We start from the raw sequence: 22,154 nt of genomic DNA on the forward strand, positions 1-22,154 counted from the left end.
TTTTTTTTTTTTTTTTTGGCAGAAGTTTGGTTTCTAGAAAAGGTTGAGCTGGTGCTTATAAAAGCTGCAGGTTTTTTCTGTGCTTTCAGTTAGTGTTGTAAGTAACGATGCAAAAACACTATTTCTGCAGCCAAAACAGTGTTACACCAGAAAAGCAGCCGGCCTCCTGTACCTATCTCCAACGCGACCAAACGCAGCTTCCTAGGCAGCCCTGCTGCAGGGACCCCAGCTGACCTGCAGCCCCCAGCGCAGCTGCCGGCGGAAGGCTGTCACAGGCACTACCTGCACCCCGAAGAACCTGAATACCTGTAAGTCTGTCTTTCTGCTTTCAGAATCAGTTCACCATCTTGTGTCCCTTTTTGTGTTAGTTTAAAATATTCATTGAAGTTACCTTTTTTAACATAAGCAATTTGTAGTAGCTTATGAAAGATTTTCTTTCTGCCACTGCGCTTCTGGCCCCTCGGTCCCCTCTCCAGAGGCCGGGAATGATACTAGCAGGAAATTCCTTCGAGGATGTGTACCTAATTCTAACATTGTTTATGGAACGGGTGTTCTTCTGTTCTCTTTTCCACCATGTGTTACACTGTTTAAGAAATGATCTAAAGATTAGAAAGTTGAATTGACAGTTTAGATGTGCTGTTTATGGTCTGATAGACAAAGAGTGAAATTCTCTTGCATTTCAAATATTGTGAAGTCTTCAAAGAAGAGTATTTGTTTACTTCATTAAGTTCGGGGAAGAATTAATTTGATTTGGTGAAAAAGTTTATAGAGCTGCTTAAAGGCTAAACAACTCTAGAAAAAGAGTTGTTTAAAAAGCGTTTTTTGGAAACCGAAGTTTCATCATGAAGACCTAATTTGGATAACCATATCTGGGATAGATTGACTGTCCCAGAACTGGGGGAGGGGATGAAGGAACCTTCCCTTGGAGTAAGAGTGAGCTTTGTGTTTCGTGCGGTAGGAGGGCCCACAGCTGATTCCAGCCTGGAGCCAGTTAGCACAACTAGAGTGGATAAACATTGTTAGCATGTGGCGATTTAAGATGAAAACACTATTTAAAAGTGATTTTAAATAATTCACATAAATGAATGGTTCAGTGAGACAGCATGGCGTAGAACGAACTCATTTGTTTCAGGTTGTTTGAGAGGAGCTAAAACCAGCAACCGTGTTGAGGGTTGGGATGCCGGGGCTGCCGGAGCCAGGAGGAAGGAGTTGAGAGGCCCTTGTGATACGGGCAGTGAGGCGGGTGCACAGCCAGGGGTGGCGCTTAGCTGAGGGAGGGGTTTGGATGTGTTCTGTGTTGGGGGTCTTTGAGACTGGTGTGTGTTCCCAGAGCTCAGAGCAGAGGTGGGGTGGTAACTCCGTGCCCGTGGGCACAGGCGGGGTCACTGAGTGAGGAGAATGCCTCAAGGCTGAGCCACCCCTCACATGGGCCAGCGCGGACACTTGGCATCCTTTCTCTGGTCTTTGTGTGTCTGTTGTTGAGCCCAGTGTGTGTGTGTGTGTGTGTGTGTGTGTGAGCACAAGAAGCTGGTGCCCGTGTACACACTGCTCTGTGACCTGCTGTTTGCACCCGGCGGCCTGTGGTGAGAATTTTCCCACTTGGTGCATCCTCCTCTGCCACAGTTTCAACAGCTACCCAGTCTTTCACGTCACGGGTGTGCTGTGAGCGTCCCCACGGTGTCCAGGCTGCAGGGTTTGCATTGTGGCCCTGACACAGGTCCCTGTGCCATTGATGCTCTGCCCAGCTTCCCCGGGCTCCCTGCCCTGAGCCCCTGTCTCCGCAGCCCTTTCGCGTATGTGCTCCTGCACGTGTGCTCTCACTGTGTCTCTGTGGTGTCTGTGTCCTGACTCTGGTGTCCTCTGTCCGTCTTTGCCTCTTCAGGCCTAGGTGTGCTAACTCTGGTCCAGGGTGCTGAGCTGTCGCCTGCGATTTCCCCAGCCTGTCTGCACCTGGCATATTATCCCTTTACCAAATTCTCCCCAAAGTGAAACAACCAAGATAGCTGCCCTGCAGTGCGAGCGTACTTGTTTCTCGCGAGCTGGTGCCTGTAGGGTGGCAGGGGCTGCTGGGTGCCGGTCTCACGGGTGTTTCTCTGTCAGAACTGTGCGGTCCGCACACGTGTGACCTCGGCCTTTCCTGCACGTGCCGTTCTTCCCGGGATTGAGGCCCTCACACCCGTGCCTCTGTGTGCTCCTCTCATCATTCTTTCCCTTAAGCTGTAAGCCAAGGAATGGTAAAGGTGTGAGTGATTTTAGAGGTTTTTATAGATACTGCCATATTGTCCTCTAAAAATGTACATTTTTACCCTCCCACCCGCAGTGTGGGAATGTTCATGCTGCTGTCTGTGATGGGTTTAAGTTACTCATCAGTATCTTCACAGTTGTGGCTTAGTACAGTGGGCATCATCCTTGTGGTCTATTTTATCTCTGAAGTTCTCTCTCTCTTATTTTTTTATTGAGACAGCAATGTGCATTTTTGAAAACTGTTGCTTGTCAAAGGATCATTTTTTCTTTTTACTTTTGCTTATCTCAAAAAATCACTAATTGCACGCTTGGGTTTTGCTTTTCCCGTGGGAAGCTGGTTGTGTTGTGGACACACCGGAGAGTCGGTGTGCCCCCGTTCACGGTGTGTGGATGTCCCTCCCAAGCTGGAAGTTCCTGGTACTCTTGGCTCATTTTTCCCGAACAGTCCGAGTTTCTCAAAACTTGGTGTGAATTCAGGATGGTCCTGTATACTCGTGCATTTGCTGTTGACCTTGAAGTTTGATAAAGGAGGGATTTTCCCTGTAATTCTTTTTCCTTTTAGTGGGAAAGGAACTGCTGCCTTCAGCCCATCCCATCCTTTATTGCCACTGCGACAGAAACAGCAGAAATCCATACAGGGAGAGGACATCCCCGGTAAGAATGTTTCCTCTTCGTCTTTTTCCCTTAATTTCTCGTGACTATAGATTAGTAAAATCATATTTCTCAAAATTAACTCATTTTATTCTGATGTAGTGATTTTTTTTTGTTTTGAGATGGATTCTTGCTCTGTAACCAGGCTCCCTGGTTCAAGCGATTCTCCTGCCTCAGCCTCCCACGTAGCTGGGGTTACAAGCACATGCCACCATGCCCAGCTAATTTTTGTATTTTTAGTAGAGACAGGGTTTCATCATGTCGGCCAGGATGGTCTCAATCTCCTAGCCTCGTGATCTGCCCACCTCGGCCTCCCAAAGTACTGGGATTACAGGTGTGAGCCACTGTGCCTGGCCAATGTAGTCATTTTAGTTAAGACTGTGGCCAGATAAATTTTAACTTGTGTTGATGTAGCTCAGAATTTATAGTCTTGCAGTGAAAATATTGTTGAGAGCGATTACTTTCTGTGTAGTAGACACAGAGTAACTGCGACATAAGCAGGAGCTCACTCATGCTGAAGCTTTCTCACAGTTCTGATTACTTCGTTGGACCGGTCGCTGTTGAGCCTTGTGTTACCATCAAAATGTGGGACAAGTGCGTAGTTTTGCCTCTCTGCTTTCCGTGAGGCCCTTCTAGTGTACTAACTTACGAGGCATTTTTCTGGAGAAATGGTCATACGGAAAGAATTTCGAGTGACAGAAAATTGGTTACTTAACACTGTCTGTTTCCTCTGAACTGCAGATCAGCGACATCGATCGAATTCTTTGACCCGAGTTGATGGTCAGCCTCGAGGAGCAGCAGTAGCATGGCCAGAAAAAAAAACCAGGTGAGTCTCTGTTTCAGCGATGTTCCTGTTTGGAATGTTTTTTATACTAAACAGCAGTTCTTAAGATGTCACCCTGACTCCCTGAGGATCACCGAGACCCTTTTAGGGAGTCCCTGCGATCAGAATTATTTTTATAACAACACTAGGAAGTTACTGCGTCTCTGCAGCCTCACGCTTGTGAGTGTGCCGTGGGATTTTTCGGAGTCTGCACGCCATGTGGTGTGGCAGCAGGTGGAGTCAGGTATGAGGGTCCAGCCAGATCCCAGAGCTGTATAGGTGTCAAATAGTGCCTGCCCTTACACTGGAAACTTCCCTTCTGGAGAATATAGTCATTTGTCATGGAATGGACTCATTACTGTAATTTCAATCAGTGTTTTAGAAAATGTCTGAGCTTTAATTTCTAGGATGATAAATAGAGATTAATACTGATAAATAGAAACAAAAGCTCTTTGGGGTCCTCAGTAATTTTTAAGGGTATCAGGAGGTCCTGGGACTAGAGTGAGAATCACAAAGCTGAAATGATCTCTGATTTTCTTCTGCCTCGCGGAAGAATGAGTTTAAATCTCCTGCGTATGAGAGGCGTATTCTCGTTGCACGGCCGGCATTCTCACCCACCGGTCCGTGTTGGGGGTCTCTGGTGTATGCAGCAGCGCACCCAGTGGACCTTCCCTCTGTTTCAGGCCTGCGTCCCAGCCGACACCTTTTGCTCTCCATCACGCTGCGAGCTGTGAAGTGGATCCCAGCTCTGGCGACAGCATCAGCTTGGCCCGCTCCATCAGCAAAGACAGTCTGGCATCCAATGTTGTTAATCTGACTCCACAGAACCAGCCGCACCCCACGGCCACGAAGACCCCTGGGAAGAGCCTCCTGAACAACGTCAGTATCGAGGATGAGGAAGAGGAGCTTGTGGCTATCGTTAGAGCAGACGTGGCTCCCCAGCAGGCTGACCTGGAGTTCCCCAGGGCCTCACCCCGGGCCCCAGGCCTTATAGCAAGTGCCCGGTCTCCCCAAGGACAACTGGACATCTCAGAAAGTAAGCCTGACAGTTTTTTCTTGGAGCCTTTGATGCCAGCGGTGCTTAAGCCAGCGAAAGAGAAGCAGGTGATCACCAAGGAGGATGAACGGGGGGAAGGGAGACCGAGGAGCATCACGTCCAGGAGGCCCAGCGAGGGCCCCCAGCCTTTGGTACGAAGGAAAGTGACTGGCAGTCGTGACTTGAATAGGACTTTTACCCCAATTCCATGCTCAGAATTTCCCATGGGCATCGACCCCACCGAGACAGGACCGCAGTCCGTGGAGACCATGGGAGAGGTGTGTGGGGGGCCTCTGGCCCTTGGCGGATTCGATCCGTTCCCCCAGGGACCATCCACAGATGGCTTCTTCCTCCATGTAGATAGGGCTGATGAGGACACTGAGGGAAGGTTATATGTTAGTTGTTCAAAAAGCCCCAACTCCCACGATTCAGAGCCGTGGACTCTGCTCAGGCAGGATTCTGACTCGGATGTGGTGGACATAGAGGAAGCCGAGCATGATTTCCTGGGTGAGGCCCATCCTGTGGTTCTCAGCAGATACATCGGGGAGGAGGAGTCGGCTAAACTGCAGGAGGACATGAAGGTGAAGGAACATGAAGACAAAGATGATGCCAGTGGCCGCTCGAGCCCTTGCCTGAGCACAGCGTCTCAGATGAGCAGCGTCTCTGTGGCGAGTGGGAGTGTGAAGATGACCAGCTTTGCAGAGAGGAAGCTCCAGAGACTCAACAGCTGCGAGACCAAGTCCAGCACCAGCAGCTCCCAAAAGACCACACCAGATGCGTCCGAGAGCTGCCCGGCCCCTCTGACCACATGGAGGCAGAAGAGGGAGCAGAGCCCGGGCCGGCATGGCAGGGACCCCGCCAGCCTCCTGGCGTCTGAGCTGGTACAGCTGCACATGCAGCTGGAGGAGAAGCGCAGGGCCATCGAGGCCCAGAAGAAGAAGATGGAGGCGCTGTCGGCAAGGCAGCGCCTGAAGCTCGGCAAGGCTGCGTTCCTGCATGTGGTGAAGAAGGGCAAGGCCGAGGCTGCCCTGCCCCTCAGGCCGGAGCACTTTTCAAAGGAGTACTCTCAGCACAACGGGGAGGACTGTGGGGATGGCGTTTCCAAAACTGAAGACTTTCTCGTGAAGGAGGAGCAGAGAGAGGAGCTCCTTCACGAGCCTCAGGATGTGGACAAAGAGAGCCTGGCCTTTGCTCAGCAACATAAAGCAAAAGACCCTGTGGCTCTGCATGAGCTGGAGAGAAATAAGGTGATCTCCGCCGCCCTCCTGGAGGACACCGTTGGGGAGGTTGTCGACGTGAACGAATGCGACCTTTCCATCGAGAAGCTCAACGAAACCATCAGTACGCTGCAGCAGGCCATCCTGAAAATCTCTCAGCAGCAGGAGCAGCTTCTCCTGAAGTCTCCCACAGTCCCAGTGCCGGGCTCTAAGAGTAACTCGCAGGACCACAAAGTGAAGGCGCCAGTCCACTTTGTGGAGCCACTCTCTCCTACGGGCGTGACTGGCCACCGCAAAACCCCCCGGCTGGGTCAGGGCCGGAATTCCCGTTCCGGAAGGCCGGCGGAGCTGAAGGTCCCAAAAGACAGACCACAGGGCTCCTCCCGAAGTAAAACCCCGACACCCAGTGTAGAGACGCTCCCGCACTTGCGACCCTTCCCTGCCAGCAGCCACCCTCGGACGCCCACGGACCCCGGCCTGGACGGTGCCCTGGAGCCCAGCGGTGACCCACATGGGAAGTGTCTCTTCGATAGTTACAGGCTCCACGATGAAAGCAACCAGCGGACACTTACTCTGTCCTCTTCCAAAGACACCAACATTCTTTCGGAGCAGATGAGCCTCAAAGAAGTTCTGGATGGGAGTGTGAAGGAGGCGGGGCCCAGCTCCTCAGATGTCTCGGGAAAAGAGAGCATCCCCGTGGAGGAGCCTCTGAGGAGCAGGGCCAGCCTCATTGAAGTGGACCTCTCTGACCTGAAGGCCCCCGACGAGGACGGGGAGCTGGCAAGCCTCGACGGCTCGGCGGACCTCATCAGCGAAGGCGACCAGAAGCCGGGGGTTGGCTTCTTCTTCAAGGTAAGGGATCAGTAGCATCTGTTTCAGGCACTCGTGATGTGTTGCCACCCTACGTGATTGTGAGTGAGTTAGAAAACACAGACCTGCGCCAGGCTGGCCAGCCGTTCTCGTAAGAGGCCAGGGGATGCGTGTGTTTAGCTTTGTGGCACACAGAGTCTCTGTCCCGGGGACTCCACTTGGCCAGAAGCAGTCCTGGGCAGTAGGAAGGCAAGCGAGCGTGGCGTGGCTGAGATGACTTTGTTATGAGCCCTAAAACTGGAATTTCATGTGATTTTCAACATTGTTTGTTTTGCTGGTTTTCCAGTCAAAACCCTGTTGTCGCCCCGTCCTGCCCCAAAGTGTGAAAAGCGTTCATCGTTAGAATGCTCTGGTGGTGGCCAGGCCTGGCCTGTGGGCTGAAGTTTGCCAACCTCTGATATAGCAACTTCAAAAGACATTTTTTGTATGTCTTTCTTGTAATTTTTTTCCTTAGAGATGAAGGGAAGCGTAAACTGAACTGTTTTAATAGTCAGTGCATCATTTGATGTTTCGCTGTGACGTTCGTCATCTCCTAAGATGATAAGACCATATTTTTGTTGTAGCTTTTCAATGTTGAGACAGATGTTGATACACAGTTACGGTACTGGGTGCAGTAATGTGCCGTACAGGTCTGTGGCCTAGGAGCAGTGGCTGACCTTGCCCGAGGCCTGTGGGGGGCGCTGCCAGCCAGGTGCGCACACACTCCATGATGCTCACAGGACAGCGAAGTCGCCTAAGGACCTATTTCTCAGAATGTTTTCTCTCGGCAAGGGACACGCAACTGTTTCTGCTTTGCCTCCAGGCAGTTACGAATTTGACTGAGAGGATACCAGATCATCAGGCGGATCTTAGCAAAAGAGGCAAGCTTTATTTGGTGGTTGCACTTCTGAAATGTAAACAAATTAGTGACCAACTTCAGTATTCTCTTTTTTGCTTTTTTTTTTGGACAGAATCTGGCTCTGTCGCCCAGGCTGGAGTAAAAGGGCATGATCTTGGCTCACTGCAACCTCTGCCTCCCGAGTTGAAACGATTCTCCTGCCTCAGCCTCCTGAGTAGCTGAGATTATAGGTGTGTGCCACCACGCCCAGCTAATTTTTTTTTTTTTTTTTTGTGTGCCACCACGCCCAGCTAATTTTTTTTTTTTTTTTTTTAGTGGAGACAGGTTTCGCCATGTTGGCCAGACTGGTCTTGAACTCCTGACCTCAGGTGATCCACTCTCCTTGGCCTCCCAGAGTGCTAGGATTACAGGTGTGAGCCACCCCACCTAACCAATTTTTGTATTTTTAGCAGAGACAGGGTTTCGCCATGTTGCGCAGGCTGGTCTCGAACTCCTGACCTCAAGTGATTCACCCACTTCAGCCTCCCAAAGTGCTGGGATTACAGGAATGAGCCACTGTGCCCAGCCTCGCTCTTATTTTGGAAATACACGTGTACTTTTTAAGGCAAATTGGATTTCACGTGAGATGTTTGGAAAGTTGGGTGATGCAGAGCACCTTTGAAATGCGCCTGTTTGTCTTCATTCATGTTTTAGAGTCTGTAATGGTTAAAGAAAAGCGTAGAAGTCTTTATGCGTTAAACTTTTAAAGGTGTAGTGACAGTCGGCTGCTGGGTCGAGTGCGGCCGTGTGGGCGTCTGAGGAGGTTCCTGTCATGCTCTGTGTGGCTTCTGCCTTGCAGGACGAACAGAAAGCGGAAGATGAGCTCGCCAAGAAGCGGGCGGCCTTCCTCCTGAAGCAGCAGCGCAAGGCCGAGGAGGCCCGCGTGCGCAAGCAGCAGCTGGAAGCAGAGGTGGAGCTCAAGCGCGATGAAGCCCGGTAAGCCTCCCGCCGCCGGGGAAAGCAGACTGGGCAGGAGACTGGTGGGTCCCTGGCAGCCCCCGTCCCGCTCCCGGCACTGGGCATGGACCATGGCAGTGAGTGCCTCAGAGGGTAGTACTCCTCCCGTGGGTGACCTCCCTGAACTTCCACGGCCCTTGCTGATCTGCAGTGAGGACATGCGTTGCCGATGGCCAGTGAGGCCGTGTGGCCTGGTGGTTCATCTGCAGGACTGCCCTTGCAGCCTCTGTGCCCGCTTGTGGAGGCTGGCCACCCTTGGTGCCAGCGGCCGGGGGGCACCCGAGAAACGCGCCTGGACAGGGCGCTGCGGCGCAGGCGTCGTGGAAGAAGCCCCGTGACCGAGCAGTGTCTGGGCCTGTGTTTCTCTCAGGCGCAAAGCTGAGGAAGACCGGGTCCGGAAGGAGGAGGAGAAGGCGCGGCGCGAGCTCATCAAGCAGGAGTACCTGCGGAGGAAGCAGCAGCAGATCCTGGAGGAGCAGGGGCTCGGCAAGCCCAAGTCAAAGCCGAAGAAGCCGCGGCCGAAGTCGGTGCACCGGGAAGAGTCGTGCAGCGACTCCGGCACCAAGTGCTCCTCCACGCGTAAGCGGCCCTGGCCCTCACGCGGGCAGCGCTTCCTTCCGCGGGCGGCGGCCTCGCGTTCTTCAGCTCATTGCAGTTTTGTCAAGAGTAGTGTGAGGCGGGAAGGGTGGAGATGATTTTCCCCGTTTCAGGGATGGCAGTGTTGAGACCAGCTCTGAGATGTGCGGCACATCCAGGCGCAGCCTGGCTCCCTGGGGCGGGGTGGCGTCGCGGCCTCTGTGGCCGAGCTCTGCAGGGCCAGGTGAGGGTGAAAGGTACAGGGGACAGGCACATGTCTGTCGGAATCTGTTCATGAACCATCATCTGTTTCTATCTCTGGCAGCTGATAACTTGAGCCGGACTCAGTCAGGCTCCAGCCTGTCCTTGGCCTCTGCGGCGACGACAGAACCCGAGAGCGTTCATTCTGGGGGCACACCCTCTCAGCGGTAAGGGACCTGAGACGGCCGGCCCGAGGCTGGAGCACGTTGGGGAGGGGGCAGGGTGGGGCTTCCTGATTAAAAACAACGAGAAAGGCTTTGTAACTTTAGTTTTGATAAAATTTCACATTTACAGAACAGTTGCAATGATGTCATCAGGAATCCCAGTGTCCTTCACACGGGCTCCCCAACTGGTTAAACTTGGCAGCCTTTGCCTTATCACCCTCCCCTTTCCCCACCCCACACATGCACACCTGCTTGTTCATCATTATGAGTCCCTTGGAGTCCAAGCATGGTGGCTTACCCCCATGATTCCAGCACTTTTGGAGGCTGAGGCAGGAGGATCACTTAGGCCCTGGAGTTCCAGACTAGCCTGGACAACAGAGTGAGACCCCCATCTCTACAAAAAATACAAAAAAATGTTAGCTAGGTGTGGTGGCATGCACCTATAGTCCCAGCTACTTAGGAAGCTGAGGTGGTAGCATCGCTTGAGCCCAGGAAGTTGAGGCTGCAGTGAGCTGTGCTCACGCTACTGCACTCCAGCCTGGGCAACAGTGAGATGCTGCCAAAAACCCCAAAACCAAACAGAAAAAAACCACTCCGTTGGAGATGTCAGGCCTTTTTTGCTTTAATACTTCAGTGTGTATTTCCTGAAACGAGGAAGTTTTCTCGTATAATCAGTTACCAAGCCAGCACTTTCATCCAACTTGCAGTCCCCATTCAGCTGTCCTCAGTTGTCTCAAGAGTGTCCCTGACAACCGTGGTGTTGTTCCCTAGTCTAGGATCTGGTTTGGGGTGACGAATGGCCTTGAAATGCCATGTCCCTTTGGTCTCCTTCCATCCAGAGCAGTTCCTTAGCCTTTCTGTGCCTTTCTGGACCTTGACTTTTGGTAACCACAGGTCAGTTATCCTTCTGGCTGCCTCTCAGTTTCGGTTTCCTGTGATGAGACTGGGGCCTCACGCTTCTGACTGAGCAGCCCAGAAGTGAGTGTGTGTCTTTCTCAACGCAGCCTCTCTGGTGGGCCCCAGGACTGCTCCTGTGGTGAGAAAGTAACTTCGGGAGAAAGGCTGGGGACTGGTCTGGACCTCACGGAACTGTCCACAGGGGCTTTAGTGATCACTGTGGAGCTCCTGCTCACCGCTTCCTCCACGTGTGTTGTCAGCTCCCGTGGGAGCAAGGGCCTCCTCCGCCCATGTGTCCCTTTATTTTTATGTGCACACCGTGTGGCCCCTGTTCTGTCTGCACCTATGGGCCATGTTTTCTTGCCTCTTCACCGGACTCATGGCTCCTTGTTGTCTCTGGGCTTTGTGGCGGATCCCTCCGAGGGGCTGCAGATTCTGTTTGGGTTTTTGTTCTTGGTGGTCAGTTACCGTGGCTGGATTCAGACTCCAGCACTGTCTGCCTGCTTTGTGAGAGCAGCAGCCGACATCTCTTGAGCAGCTGTGTTCAGCCTTTTGGCATCTTTGGTGCTCAGTGGAGACTCCCTGCAGGGTGGAGCTCAGGCCTTCCAGGGATCAGAGTCACTGGGGCCCAGGTTTTCAGACTTGGCCTGCTGTGGCCCTTCCTTCCCTCGGCCTCATCCCTGGCTGGGCAGCAGCACAAGTGGTCCAAACTTCATCCTCTGGCTTCCTGAGCCAGCAGCACTGTGCCCTGTGCTGTGCCTGTGCCCGGCTCAAGGGAGTGGTGCCTCGAGCAAGGGCTGTGTGGAGGTGAACCCCTTCAGTGAAGGGCTGACTCCCCTCTGTCCTCATCACTCCCTAGTACCTGAAGTGTTTGCGTTTGTATTTTGCTCGGAGTGTCTGTACTGTGTGGAGGTTGTGGCGACTCGAGCCCCCACCGTCACTGGAAGCCTCCTCCCCTGCTGATGTGCTTCCTGTCCTTGTTGCGGGCCAGCCCCTTGCCAGCGGTGGTGAGAGGAAGCCAGCGCTTCACCTGCCTGTCTCTTGTCTGTTTCTGCCTGCAGAGTGGAATCGATGGAAGCCCTGCCCATACTGAGCCGTAACCCGAGCAGGAGCACAGACCGAGACTGGGAGACCGCGTCGGCAGCGTCTTCCTTGGCCTCGGTGGCTGAGTACACAGGTGACGGCCTTCGCCCTCCTTAGAGGTCATCGTGGGCATGGCCGCACGCCTTTGCGTGGCTCTTTCAATATCTGTTCTCTGTTTTGATCTAAAAAGTATTTTTTTTAACAAAGATGTTTTATTTAGTGAAAGAGAGCTATTTTTAGCTCTTTGGTACTGAAATGGGCATGTAGTTTAGTAGAAGCTCTTAGTCCTGCCTTGCCCTCCTGGCCATATGCCGTGCTGTCTGCTGTGCAGGGGGCAGCGGACCTGGGGGCAGCAGAGCCCGGGAGTGGCAGAGCCCGGGAGTGGTGGGAGTGCTTGGCTCTCACCAGCTGCCCTTGGAGCAGGCGTGGGCTCAGGGCACGGTGAACTGGAGGTGCTGCTGTGGCTGAGGAGTATGTCCTGGGGCCTTTGAACTTTAGACTTTTTACAAGTTTTTTTCCTGGTTTTGTCTTTTTTTTTATAGTTAAGACACTGAATTTAGAAAGGGGATACATTATTGATTACTTTCATCTTTAGTTGTCTAAAAGTTTATAACTTAAAATTCTTTTGAATAAATTTTAAGTGACTTTTACTTCCCATTTTTAAATAATCATAAATATCTGTAATTCAGCCTACCCATTGCTTGCTTCTAAGACATTTTTGGTTTTCTTTTTTGTGCGTGTTCGTGCCTTGAAATAATAATTTTGCCAATCCTGGCCTCGTTTCTTAGGTCCCAAGCTCTTTAAGGAGCCCAGTAGCAAATCAAACAAGCCGATTATTCACAATGCCATATCCCATTGCTGCCTGGCTGGGAAAGTGAATGAACCCCACAAGAATTCCATATTGGAGGCAAGTATCACGTTTCAACCTCAGTTTTTATGTGAAGTAAAAAATGTTTGTAAATTAAGCGTTCCTTCTATAAGGAAACACCCCAAATCTTTGATGAACGAGAGTTGCTAGGGAGGATGCAGATTTCAGGGAAGGCCGTTCCAGGCAGGGGGGAGTGAGGCGTGCCAAGGTCCAGGGGCTGCAGTGAGCCTGTGCTGGAGGAACACCCAGGAGGACGGAGCAGGGTTCAGACGCTACATCCCTGTGTGGGGCCTCTGTGGGCTGAGGAAAGACTCAGCTTTACACAGAGTGAGACAGTGGATGCAGGTGTGGGCGGAGGAGAGCCAGGAACCCACCTGCCCTTCCCAGTAGACCAGAGCAGTCAGCAGGGAAGCCAGGGAGGAAGCCTGGTGGTGAGTGAGGAACAAGGGCCAGGGCCGGAGTGGTGGGGTGGGGAGGGCGGAGCGAGGAGGGTGGGAGGAGGCATGCATCTGCTGGGCGTGTGGACTCCGGAGCACACAGTGTACATGCCCAGGGAGGGGCTTGGAAGCAGGAATCTGAGGGTCCTGCATGGGGTCTAGGCTGGCCCCTGAGGGGCAGAACTGGAATTCCAGGGGAGAGGAGGCAGAGCCACTGGGCCCCGCCCCAGATTCAGGCCCGTGTGTGGCCTTAAGTTGCTGACCTTGGGATACAACGGCTTGTGAATGAAAATTATGCAACAGTCTGTCACCCACCAGAAATTCTGCTTTTTAATAATTAAGACTAACCCCTGGTCCTTAGTTGGTTTAGCTGTAAAAATTAAAGTGACATACGGAATTTGTGACCCACTTTAAAACGGATGTGTTCTTCTTGATAGTGAAGATCATCTAGACTAAGAGTGGCCCCAACCTAGGCAGGTCTCATGGGACTGGGGATGGAAGTGGCCATGGTCATGCCCTTCCTGCTTAGATTTCCACACGGAGAGAAGATCATCTAGACTAAGAATGGCCCCGACCTAGGCAGGTCTCATGGGACTGGGGACAGAAGTGGCCATGGTCATGCCCTTCCTGCTTAGATTTCCACACGGAGAGGTGGTTGGCCCCTTGTATCAGTGGCCCCCAGGATCACCTTGCATGCGGAGGTGCACTGGAAGGACTCGTGGCCCTCAGTGTGGAGTCGACCCATGGCTTAGATTTATTTCAGCACTGTGGAGGGAGCCAGAGCCACGGGGTGAAGAGGGAGAAGACAGAGGCAGGGCCAGGCCCTGTGCAGCTCCCTCTGCTCTCGTTCTTCCAGCAGCAGATCCACAGCAGTCTGTGGGCCATGGAAAGCCCTTTTGAGACTGGATGCCCTGAGCTCTCCCTGGGGGCTGGTCACGAGGCACAGCCCTTGCCCAGTGTGCAGCAGTGTGCCTGATGCCTGGGAGGAAACCAGCGGTAGCGTGTGGACCAGCAGTTGAGACTCAGGGAGGCCCTCCTGTCAGCCAGTGAGTGACTGCGAGCTCTGCAGATAGCAAGTTTCCAGGTGCCCGCTGAGGGCCGCCCAGCAGGCAGGCCTTTCTAGGACAGCAGCCATCTCAGCTGTGCCACGTAAGCTGAGGGCACCACATGCTTCCTTACCGCGCAGGCAGCAGTAAGTAAATAAGATGAACCCCACTCCCCACAGTCCCACTGTCCCTACAAATTAAATGTTCTTTCTTTTTGGCATCTAATTCTGTTCATATTTAAACACAGTGTTTGTAGGGTTGAAATCAGTATTATATACACTTTTGGATTCTTTTAAAAAATAGGTATTATTTAAAATAATCAGCCCCGTTATATGCTGATACATTGTGTATTTATGAAAAGTAACTTTTCTAAAGGCAAATAAATAGAAGAGTGGCATTGACATAAGAGGACTGACATCTCAGCCGCTCGTGCGCTCCGTGTCCATTACAGCCACACGGCCCAGGACCTTGGGAAGGCTCCGCTGCACGCTCGTGAGAGGCAGTGGGGCCTTAGCCTTTTGAGGTCGAGGGTTTGAGCCTGAGATTCCTGGGAAGGCCTCAGGACGCCTGGGCCACAGGTGGAGAACTGCCGGGGCAGACCTATGTGCTCCCATTCCCAGGCAGGTGGAGGGTCTGTTTTCAAAAGTTACCAAAACACTTGAAGATATGTTTTAAACTTTAGAATACAATCAACAAATGCTGCGACAGGCATCAGCGGTTTGTCATATTTACTTCAGATTCTTCTTTTTTTTTGAGATGGAATCTCGCTCTGTCACCCAGGCTGGAGTGTGGTGGTGCAATCGCAGCTCACTGCAACCTCTACCCCTCCAGGCTCAAGTGATTCTCTGAGTAGCTGGGACTACAGGCGTGTGCCACCATGCCCGGCTAATTTTTGTATTGTTAGTAGAGATGGGGTTTCTCCATACTGGCCAGGCTAGTCTTGAACTCCTGACCTCAAGTGATCTGCCCACCTCAGCCTCCCAAAGTGTTGTTGGCATTACAGACATGAGCCACCGCGCTTGGCCCAAACAGCTTTGTGAGATATCATTCATATACCATAAAATTTACCCTTTTAAACTATACCATTCATTGGTTTTTAGTACATTCATAGAATAGCACAACCATCACCACTGCCTAATTCCACAACATTTTCATCCTCACAAAAAGAAACTCCGCCCACGTGAACAGTCACTCCCCTAGTCTTCCTGCACCCCAGCTCTTGGCAGTTAACAGTCTGCTGTCTGTCTCCATGGATTTGTCTGTTCTGGGCATTTATATAAATGGAATCATAATTTATATGACCTTTTGGGTTGGACTTCTTTCACTTAGCATGATGCTCTGAGGTTTCTCAGTATAATGTGTACCAGGACTCCGTACTCATAGCTGGGTAATGCTCCATTGCATGCTCAGACCCCGTACTGTTCATCTCGTCATCTGCTGATGCACACTTGGGTTGATTCTACTTAAAACATTTTTTATTGATACAGAACAGATGTACATGTTTTTGGGGGTACATGTGATGATTTTATTTCTGCTTTTTGCCTGTGAGGGATAGTGCTGTTATTTGTATGCAGTGTTTTGTGTGGATGTGTGTTTTCATTTCCCTTGAGTACATACGTGAGAGAGGAGTTGCTGCGTCCCACGGTAACTGCCTGACGGTTTGGAGAACGGCCAAGTTGTTTTTCACAGCAGCTGCTGTGCTCTGCATCCTCCTGGCAGTGAACGAGCCCCGTGGCTCGCCAGCACTCGTTACCGCCCTGCTCCTGGGTTCCAGCCGTCCTTGTGGGCATGACGCGGCGTCTCTTTCTGACTGGCATTTCTCTGGTGGCTAATGATGAGCATCTTTTCATATACTTTTCCACTTAATTGTAAAAGCATTTTTTTTCCTCTTGCTTGCCTAGACTTCTTAAGTAAAATCTCAATGGCATGTGATGCTCTAGGACGGGTCTGCCATAATTGTTTACAACAAGCAGGCTGTAGGTGACAGGTGGGGGAGCTTCCCATGGAGCAGTGCCGGTTGAGCCGCTGTGGGAGCCTAACTCATGGCAATTGGAGTGGCCTTGAAGTGTTTGTCTCTTTCCCTTTTCTCTCCCCACACAGGAGCTGGAGAAGTGTGACGCCAATCACTACATCATACTGTTTCGTGATGCTGGCTGCCAGTTCAGGGCGCTTTACTGCTACTATCCTGATACTGAGGAAATCTACAAACTCACTGGCACGGGGCCAAAGAACATCACCAAGAAAATGATCGACAAGCTGTATAAATACAGCTCAGACCGAAAACAGTTTAACTTGATCCCAGCCAAAACCATGTCTGTCAGTGTGGATGCACTCACAATCCACAACCACCTGTGGCAGCCCAAGCGGCCCGCAGTGCCAAAGAAGGGCCAGACTCGTAAATGACCCCGGTGCAGCCGGCGTCTGAAGGGTGACCCAGACTCGTAAATGACGCCGGTGCAGCCGGCGTCTGAAGGGTGACCCAGACTCGTAAATGACGCCCTTGTGGCTGGCATCCAGAGGGTGCCATGGGGTCCTTATTTATTGTTTTCATCTATTTGGGTACGACGTATGCAAAGTCACAGACCTTTTGCAAAGACGTTTCTAGACAACAGAAGAAAACCCTTCTCTCAGCACTCATCTCACGCAGAGGATGCCAGGCAGGGCGAGGATGGGGGAGTAGATGCCGCCTTTGCAGTGGCTCACACTGCTGTGGCCACCACTGACCACTGAGGCTCCCAGAGGAGGGTGTTCACAGCGAGGTCCCAGGCCACGGAGCTCCCTTACTTGAAGTTCTCCTTCAGCATAGATTAGATGTGATCCACTTTGCTTTCTTGCTTCTCACCTCACCCCGTTGCACATTGCCTGACACCCTCATGTTGGCCAGCTGTAATCTCATGTGACTGTAGGACTGAGGCTCAATCTTAGGCTTGGGGTGTTTGAATGTCTATAGCAAAGGAATTCATAATGGGAAATCTTTTTCATTTGAGAAATTGTATGATATTTATTGATTGTGTCTACTGCCAACATTTATATCCAATTCTAAGATTTCTGAAAAAAAATTCTTATCCCTTGCTGCTCAGAAAAAGTTTACTGAAAATACCAGTTCACTAAAAGCACTGAAATCTGCAAAGTCTGTCTTCTGCTAAAATAACGTTTACAAATGTGAAGATGATTATTTCTGGCACACAGTCATGAGGATGGGGAATGGCACTAGGAGCTGATGTTTGCTTCGTTTAAAGTGGGCAAGCCGAGCCAACTGCAGCCATCATTAATTAAGTTTCGGATAGTACTCTAATGATTTGTTCGCTTTAATAAAGACAGATTTTGGTGAAGTAGAATATTTTTCATTCTGAGCATGTTTGTCCCATAAGGTGATGCACTTAAGCTGACAGTCCCTTTAGTGGTTTTGTTAGGTCACGGATTGTCCTGTCTGGATTCTGCATCTGGAAGCACTGCATGCTCTCAGAGGAGCATGCTCTTTTCCGTGTAGATGGATAATTTTGTTTTGTTGCCTGTTTAAAAACAAGTGGTTATTTGCAGTTATTTCAGAACTCCAAGTAAGCGGATGGCTTTGGGTGCTTTCTGCCTTGGTCCCAATGGTGTTGATGCTTCCGCGGAGCGGACATTCCCGGGAGCAGGTGCGTGCCAGCTACGGCTGCCAGACACTGCAGCAACTGACCAGCTGCCGGAAGATTCTGGAGCCACTAACATTAGTTTTGCACATATTTTCTTGGGAGTGTTACTTGAATCTATCTCGAACTGCAGAAAAAATTAAAGATCAATAGGGAGAAAAAGTTAGAGACAAGTGTAACTGTTACATAATTTTAGATAAGAAACCTGAGTCGTGTACATAAGGAAAGCGGGAACATGGTACAGAAGGCTAGAAGGAATTACAGGTCTTATTCCCCTTTCCTCAGTCCTTTGAAGAAAAGGACAACCTCTTGCGATTTTGTATATATCGTGTTCAACACAGCCGCTCTCTGTCCTGTAAATAGGGAATTAAAGGCTGTCTGATTTCTCAAGTGCTGAGTTACACATCCTGAGTGAGCTTTCTGTTACCATACTTTCACACGTGGGCTTTATTTCTCACTGTATGTTTGATATGATATTACCGTATTTATTTTAAGAAAGCACTAAGATGTAATAAAGTGAAGAACTAATTTGCTTTACAATGAATCGTATGTGTGAGGTTGCTGTGGCTCATTTCTCTGACCAGGCGACGCCAACTCCTTGCTTTATAGGAGTTTCACGTTATTGTTTTTTTTTTTTTTTTTTTTACCACGGCCCTATCTAAGTCAGTGGGATTGGATTATTTTTAATGAAGAGCTAGAAAATGTCTGACATAGAGCTGGAAAATTGCATTCCCATGGGACTTCTGAGTCAATTCTGGATTTTCTCCATGGAATGAGTCAGTTTGTGGAACATCCTGAAACTTGTCCTTGAGCATGTAGGATTTTTCACTGTTGGTTGCGAGTAAGCACCAACGTGGCGCGGACATTTCTGATGTCCCGAGTCCCCAGGCCATTGTTTGCCTGATGGTTGACAGAAACGTCCCTGCCTCCTTCATGCTTGGACACAGCAACCCTTTTAATTTGTCTTGAAAAGGTTCAGACACAGGATTAATTTCCGTGGTGGTGCTTTTGGGCCTTTCTGGCTTGGGTGGTGGTAAAGTCATGATTTTGCAGTTGATAACACTGACCCATAGCTCTGTTATCAATGTCTGCCATTTTCAAAGCCTCTGCAGTGGTATTTGTGTCTCGTCGCAAATTTCTTTCAGCGGAAAGCTTGCACATCTTTCCTTGTCTCTCAGAATTCTAACCTTGTTATTTAAGACAAGCTGCTCTCCCCATTTAGGATATCACTTTGTAAAGAAAGTGTAAACCAAATGATTCAATGTATGACGAAGTTTATGTGTAAATCCTTGGTAATGCTAGAATTCTGGGAGCCCAGAAGCGTTGAAAGAGAAATGAAACTTGTGTGAGTCCCATTATTTTACACGTGTATGTGCAGATATGTTCTACCCACACGTGTGCGTGCACCAAACGCACTGCTTTCCGTGTGTCCTTTTGACTTTCTACTCGTGTCACTGCGGTGCAGTCTCTTAGCAGACTTCAGGCCCAAACTGTATTCTTCACTCAGGCAAAATTGAAAAGTGGAATAATTCTAAATTACTTCTAGGTTATACTTTTACCTCCCTGAAATTGTAGTTGTCACTTGGAGGGCAAAATATTTATTGAAATAAAATTTTCTGTTAAAAATCCATCAACTTGGAGAATGTTTTGCAATTGATTGTGATTTATTTTGTGCAATAGGATTTGACTTGTGAGAAGTGCCAACGGGCATCTCTAAAGCAGTTGCGTTTCGCCTTTTCTGGGAATGTTTTTGAAAAGAACAGTAGCTGTATCTCTCCATCATTGTTTTGGTCAAGTCTGTCTGTGTTACTGGGAAGCAGACACACCCAGGACTGCATCTCTGACTTTCACACCTGCCTTTTCTTACAGGGCTTGAGTGGGTGCCTTGCTGTTGTCTAGAGTTTTTTCTGGTGTGGAAGGTGGAGGTGTATTTTTAAGGACAGTCCAGGGGATATGGATGTCACCAGCGGATTCGGACGTCACCAGCGGAGCCATGTAGGGTACTCTGTCATTCACAGTCTCCATTTGCTACAATGTATCCCATTTGAAGGCCCAGGCTGTGGGGTTTGTTAGAGGTTTCAGAGAGCCGAACTTGCTCTTGTAAGAAACTTGGACTCCCGGGAGCATCTCGCCGTACAGATGGCAAGTTCCTCTCCTCCCTCCTCGTGCCTGTTTTCAGGATTATGAACTAGGAAAGTAAATTTCAGCTGTGGAAGTGAGTGCCCTCGTCCCTCCACCGTCTAGAAGAGGGGTGATCTCCACCTGCAAGCTGTTTGCAGATGCCTCGTTTTGTTCTTTCTCTTTTAGAAAGAGCAAGTTAAATTTCCCCAGTTATTTCTCATGTAGCAATACTTTGCCAAAGCAACATATAATGGGAATGAATGACAGAGGAAAGGAATAGATTAGCAGACTCCACGTAGACAAGCCCAGGCACAAAACCGGTGAATGAATTGCTGAGTGATTTGTTTCAGGGTAGAACATTTATTCGCAATGAAAAATTTGGGTTGCTTCTGGTTCAAAAGTATTAAACCACATTTCCCATACAAATGTGTTTCTGCACTAGTATCACGATGATGGTCAGCCACTAACCAGTTTGGCCTTGGAGCCGCTTCTCAGTAGCTCTCTTTTTTTCATCTGGTAAATGATGCTCCCAAACTGCAAACTAAGATACTTTAGCTCTGACAGCCTGAGATTCAGGGTGCGGCCTGCCATTCAGATGTGCATAGCATGCTGGCTTCATCTGTGCACACAGCCTTCAGGAGGATGATGATCCTGCTCTGAGTGTGGCTTGCCACTAACGGGCCTCCAGACACGCTGTCGGGGGCACACAGGGATGATGCTTGCAGGACCCGTGTTGCTGCCACAGGGCAAGGTCGAGAAAAGCCCATGTGGCACCCAGCTTGCTTACTCCCAGTTGGAGATCTCATGTCCTTTCTCTCTCCTTGTGGCAAGAATGACACACATCCTTCTACCTTCTAGTTTTATGCTATAATGAAAAGTTAAGTTCTCTTTATAGTTGGAGTGATTAGGAACAAGGCGGGTGAGATGGACGGACACTCCTGTACGATGGGCGTGCTGGCAGAGGCATCAGCTGTTGGAGTTGGGCCCAGAGTTCCCCAGTGGGTGTTTGCTTTGTGGCTTCCCCGGGCAGCCCGTGGGCCTGCGTCGGTGTGCACCATGGGGTGCTGAGGCTTTGAGACGGGCATTTAAAGTCTTGAGTTTTTTTTTTTGAGACGGAGTTTTGCTCTGTCGCCCAGGCCTGGAGTGCAGTGGCCGGATCTCTGCTCACTGCAAGCTCCGCCTCCCGGGTTTATGCCATTCTCCTGCCTCAGCCTCCCGAGTAGCTGGAACTACAGGCGCCTGCCACCTCGCCCAGCTAGTTTTTTGTATTTTTTAGTAGAGACGGGGTTTCACCGTGTTAGCCAGGATGGTCTCGATCTCCTGACCTCGTGATCCGCCCGTCTCGGCCTCCCAAAGTGCTGGGATTACAGGCTTGAGCCACCGTGCCCGGCCAGTCTTGAGTTTTTTAAGGCCGGGTGTGGTGGCCCATGTCTATAATTCCAGCACTTTGGGAGGCTGAGGTGGGAAGATTACCTGACAGGTCAGGAGTTTGAGACCAGCCTGGCCAAAAGGATGAAACCCCATCTCCATTAAAAATACAAAAATTAGCCGGGCGCGGTGGCGGGCGCCTGTGGTCCCAGCTGCTCAGGAGGCTGGGGCAGGAGAATTGCTTGAACCTGGGAGGCGGAGCTTGCAGTGAGCCGAGATCGCACCACTACACTCCAGCCTGGGTGACAGAGTGAGACTCCGTCTCAAAAATAAATAAATACATGTTGGGTTTTTTAAAAACTGATTTTTTAGTTGAAATGATAAATCTCTCTAATTTCCATTTTTTCCAGGAGACCTTTTTTTTTTTTTTCCTTTTATGCCAGGTGGTAACTTTTTGTTTTCATTACAATGCAATCCTTATTCTTTCAAAGTTTAAAGTAGAACATACTTAGAGAAAAGCAGATTCCCAGCATCCAGCCCAATAAACTTTTGGCAAAGTACATGTTCTGCTTTTAAAATCAGTGGTTCCCAATATTTGTCACCGAAGTTCCCCCCGTAACATTTGGCTCCTAAATTATATTTATCGATACATATCTTTGCTCTGTTTTAGTAGACATTTGACTGCCAGTACAAGTCGGCCTGGTAAGGTTGACTGACAAGCTGGACAGTCCCTGTGGCCCCTTGGAGGTGCTGTGAAGGCAGAGTGTTGGGCATCTGATGGGCACGGGGGTTTCTGTTCCATTATTGACATTATTTCTGTGTATGTTTCTTCAGGTCGGACTCTCGTTCAGCTTGCAGGTTGCTGTGTTGTTTCTTGGGTAGTGTTTCCTCATCCCAGGAAATCAACTTGCTGGGGCACAAGCATTGTCATTCCTGGGGAAGACACTCCTGACTGCTGGCTGACTGCACACTCGGTCTTGGAGCAGACCTGCTGGTTGCAGACCTGGGCATTTGATGTTTATTTTC

At 50.2% G+C, this 22,154-nt stretch overlaps 1 protein-coding gene across 2 annotated transcripts in view; it reads left to right on the forward strand.

Annotated features, from left to right (window-relative positions):
- CAMSAP1 (calmodulin regulated spectrin-associated protein 1) overlaps nt 1-19,266 on the forward strand; it is an 81,444-nt gene extending 62,178 nt beyond the window's left edge. The window contains exons 8-18 of one of the 2 annotated variants that reach the window (XM_011957305.1): nt 131-308; nt 2,807-2,898; nt 3,637-3,721; nt 4,402-6,823; nt 8,518-8,654; nt 9,046-9,254; nt 9,577-9,679; nt 11,635-11,750; nt 12,445-12,563; nt 16,108-16,435; nt 16,481-19,266. In XM_011957305.1, the coding sequence (XP_011812695.1) occupies nt 131-308; nt 2,807-2,898; nt 3,637-3,721; nt 4,402-6,823; nt 8,518-8,654; nt 9,046-9,254; nt 9,577-9,679; nt 11,635-11,750; nt 12,445-12,563; nt 16,108-16,410 (3,764 nt within the window). In that variant the 3' untranslated portion in view covers nt 16,411-16,435; nt 16,481-19,266. Of the gene's footprint in view, nt 1-130; nt 309-2,806; nt 2,899-3,636; nt 3,722-4,401; nt 6,824-8,517; nt 8,655-9,045; nt 9,255-9,576; nt 9,680-11,634; nt 11,751-12,444; nt 12,564-16,107; nt 16,454-16,480 lie in introns of those variants that run through there. The other variant, XM_011957306.1, reaches the window with a different exon arrangement.
- Nucleotides 19,267-22,154: the final 2,888 nt, after the last annotated feature.

This window comes from Colobus angolensis, unplaced genomic scaffold (assembly GCF_000951035.1).
Source record: "Colobus angolensis palliatus isolate OR3802 unplaced genomic scaffold, Cang.pa_1.0 Scaffold44, whole genome shotgun sequence".
Classification (NCBI taxonomy): domain Eukaryota; kingdom Metazoa; phylum Chordata; class Mammalia; order Primates; family Cercopithecidae; genus Colobus; species Colobus angolensis.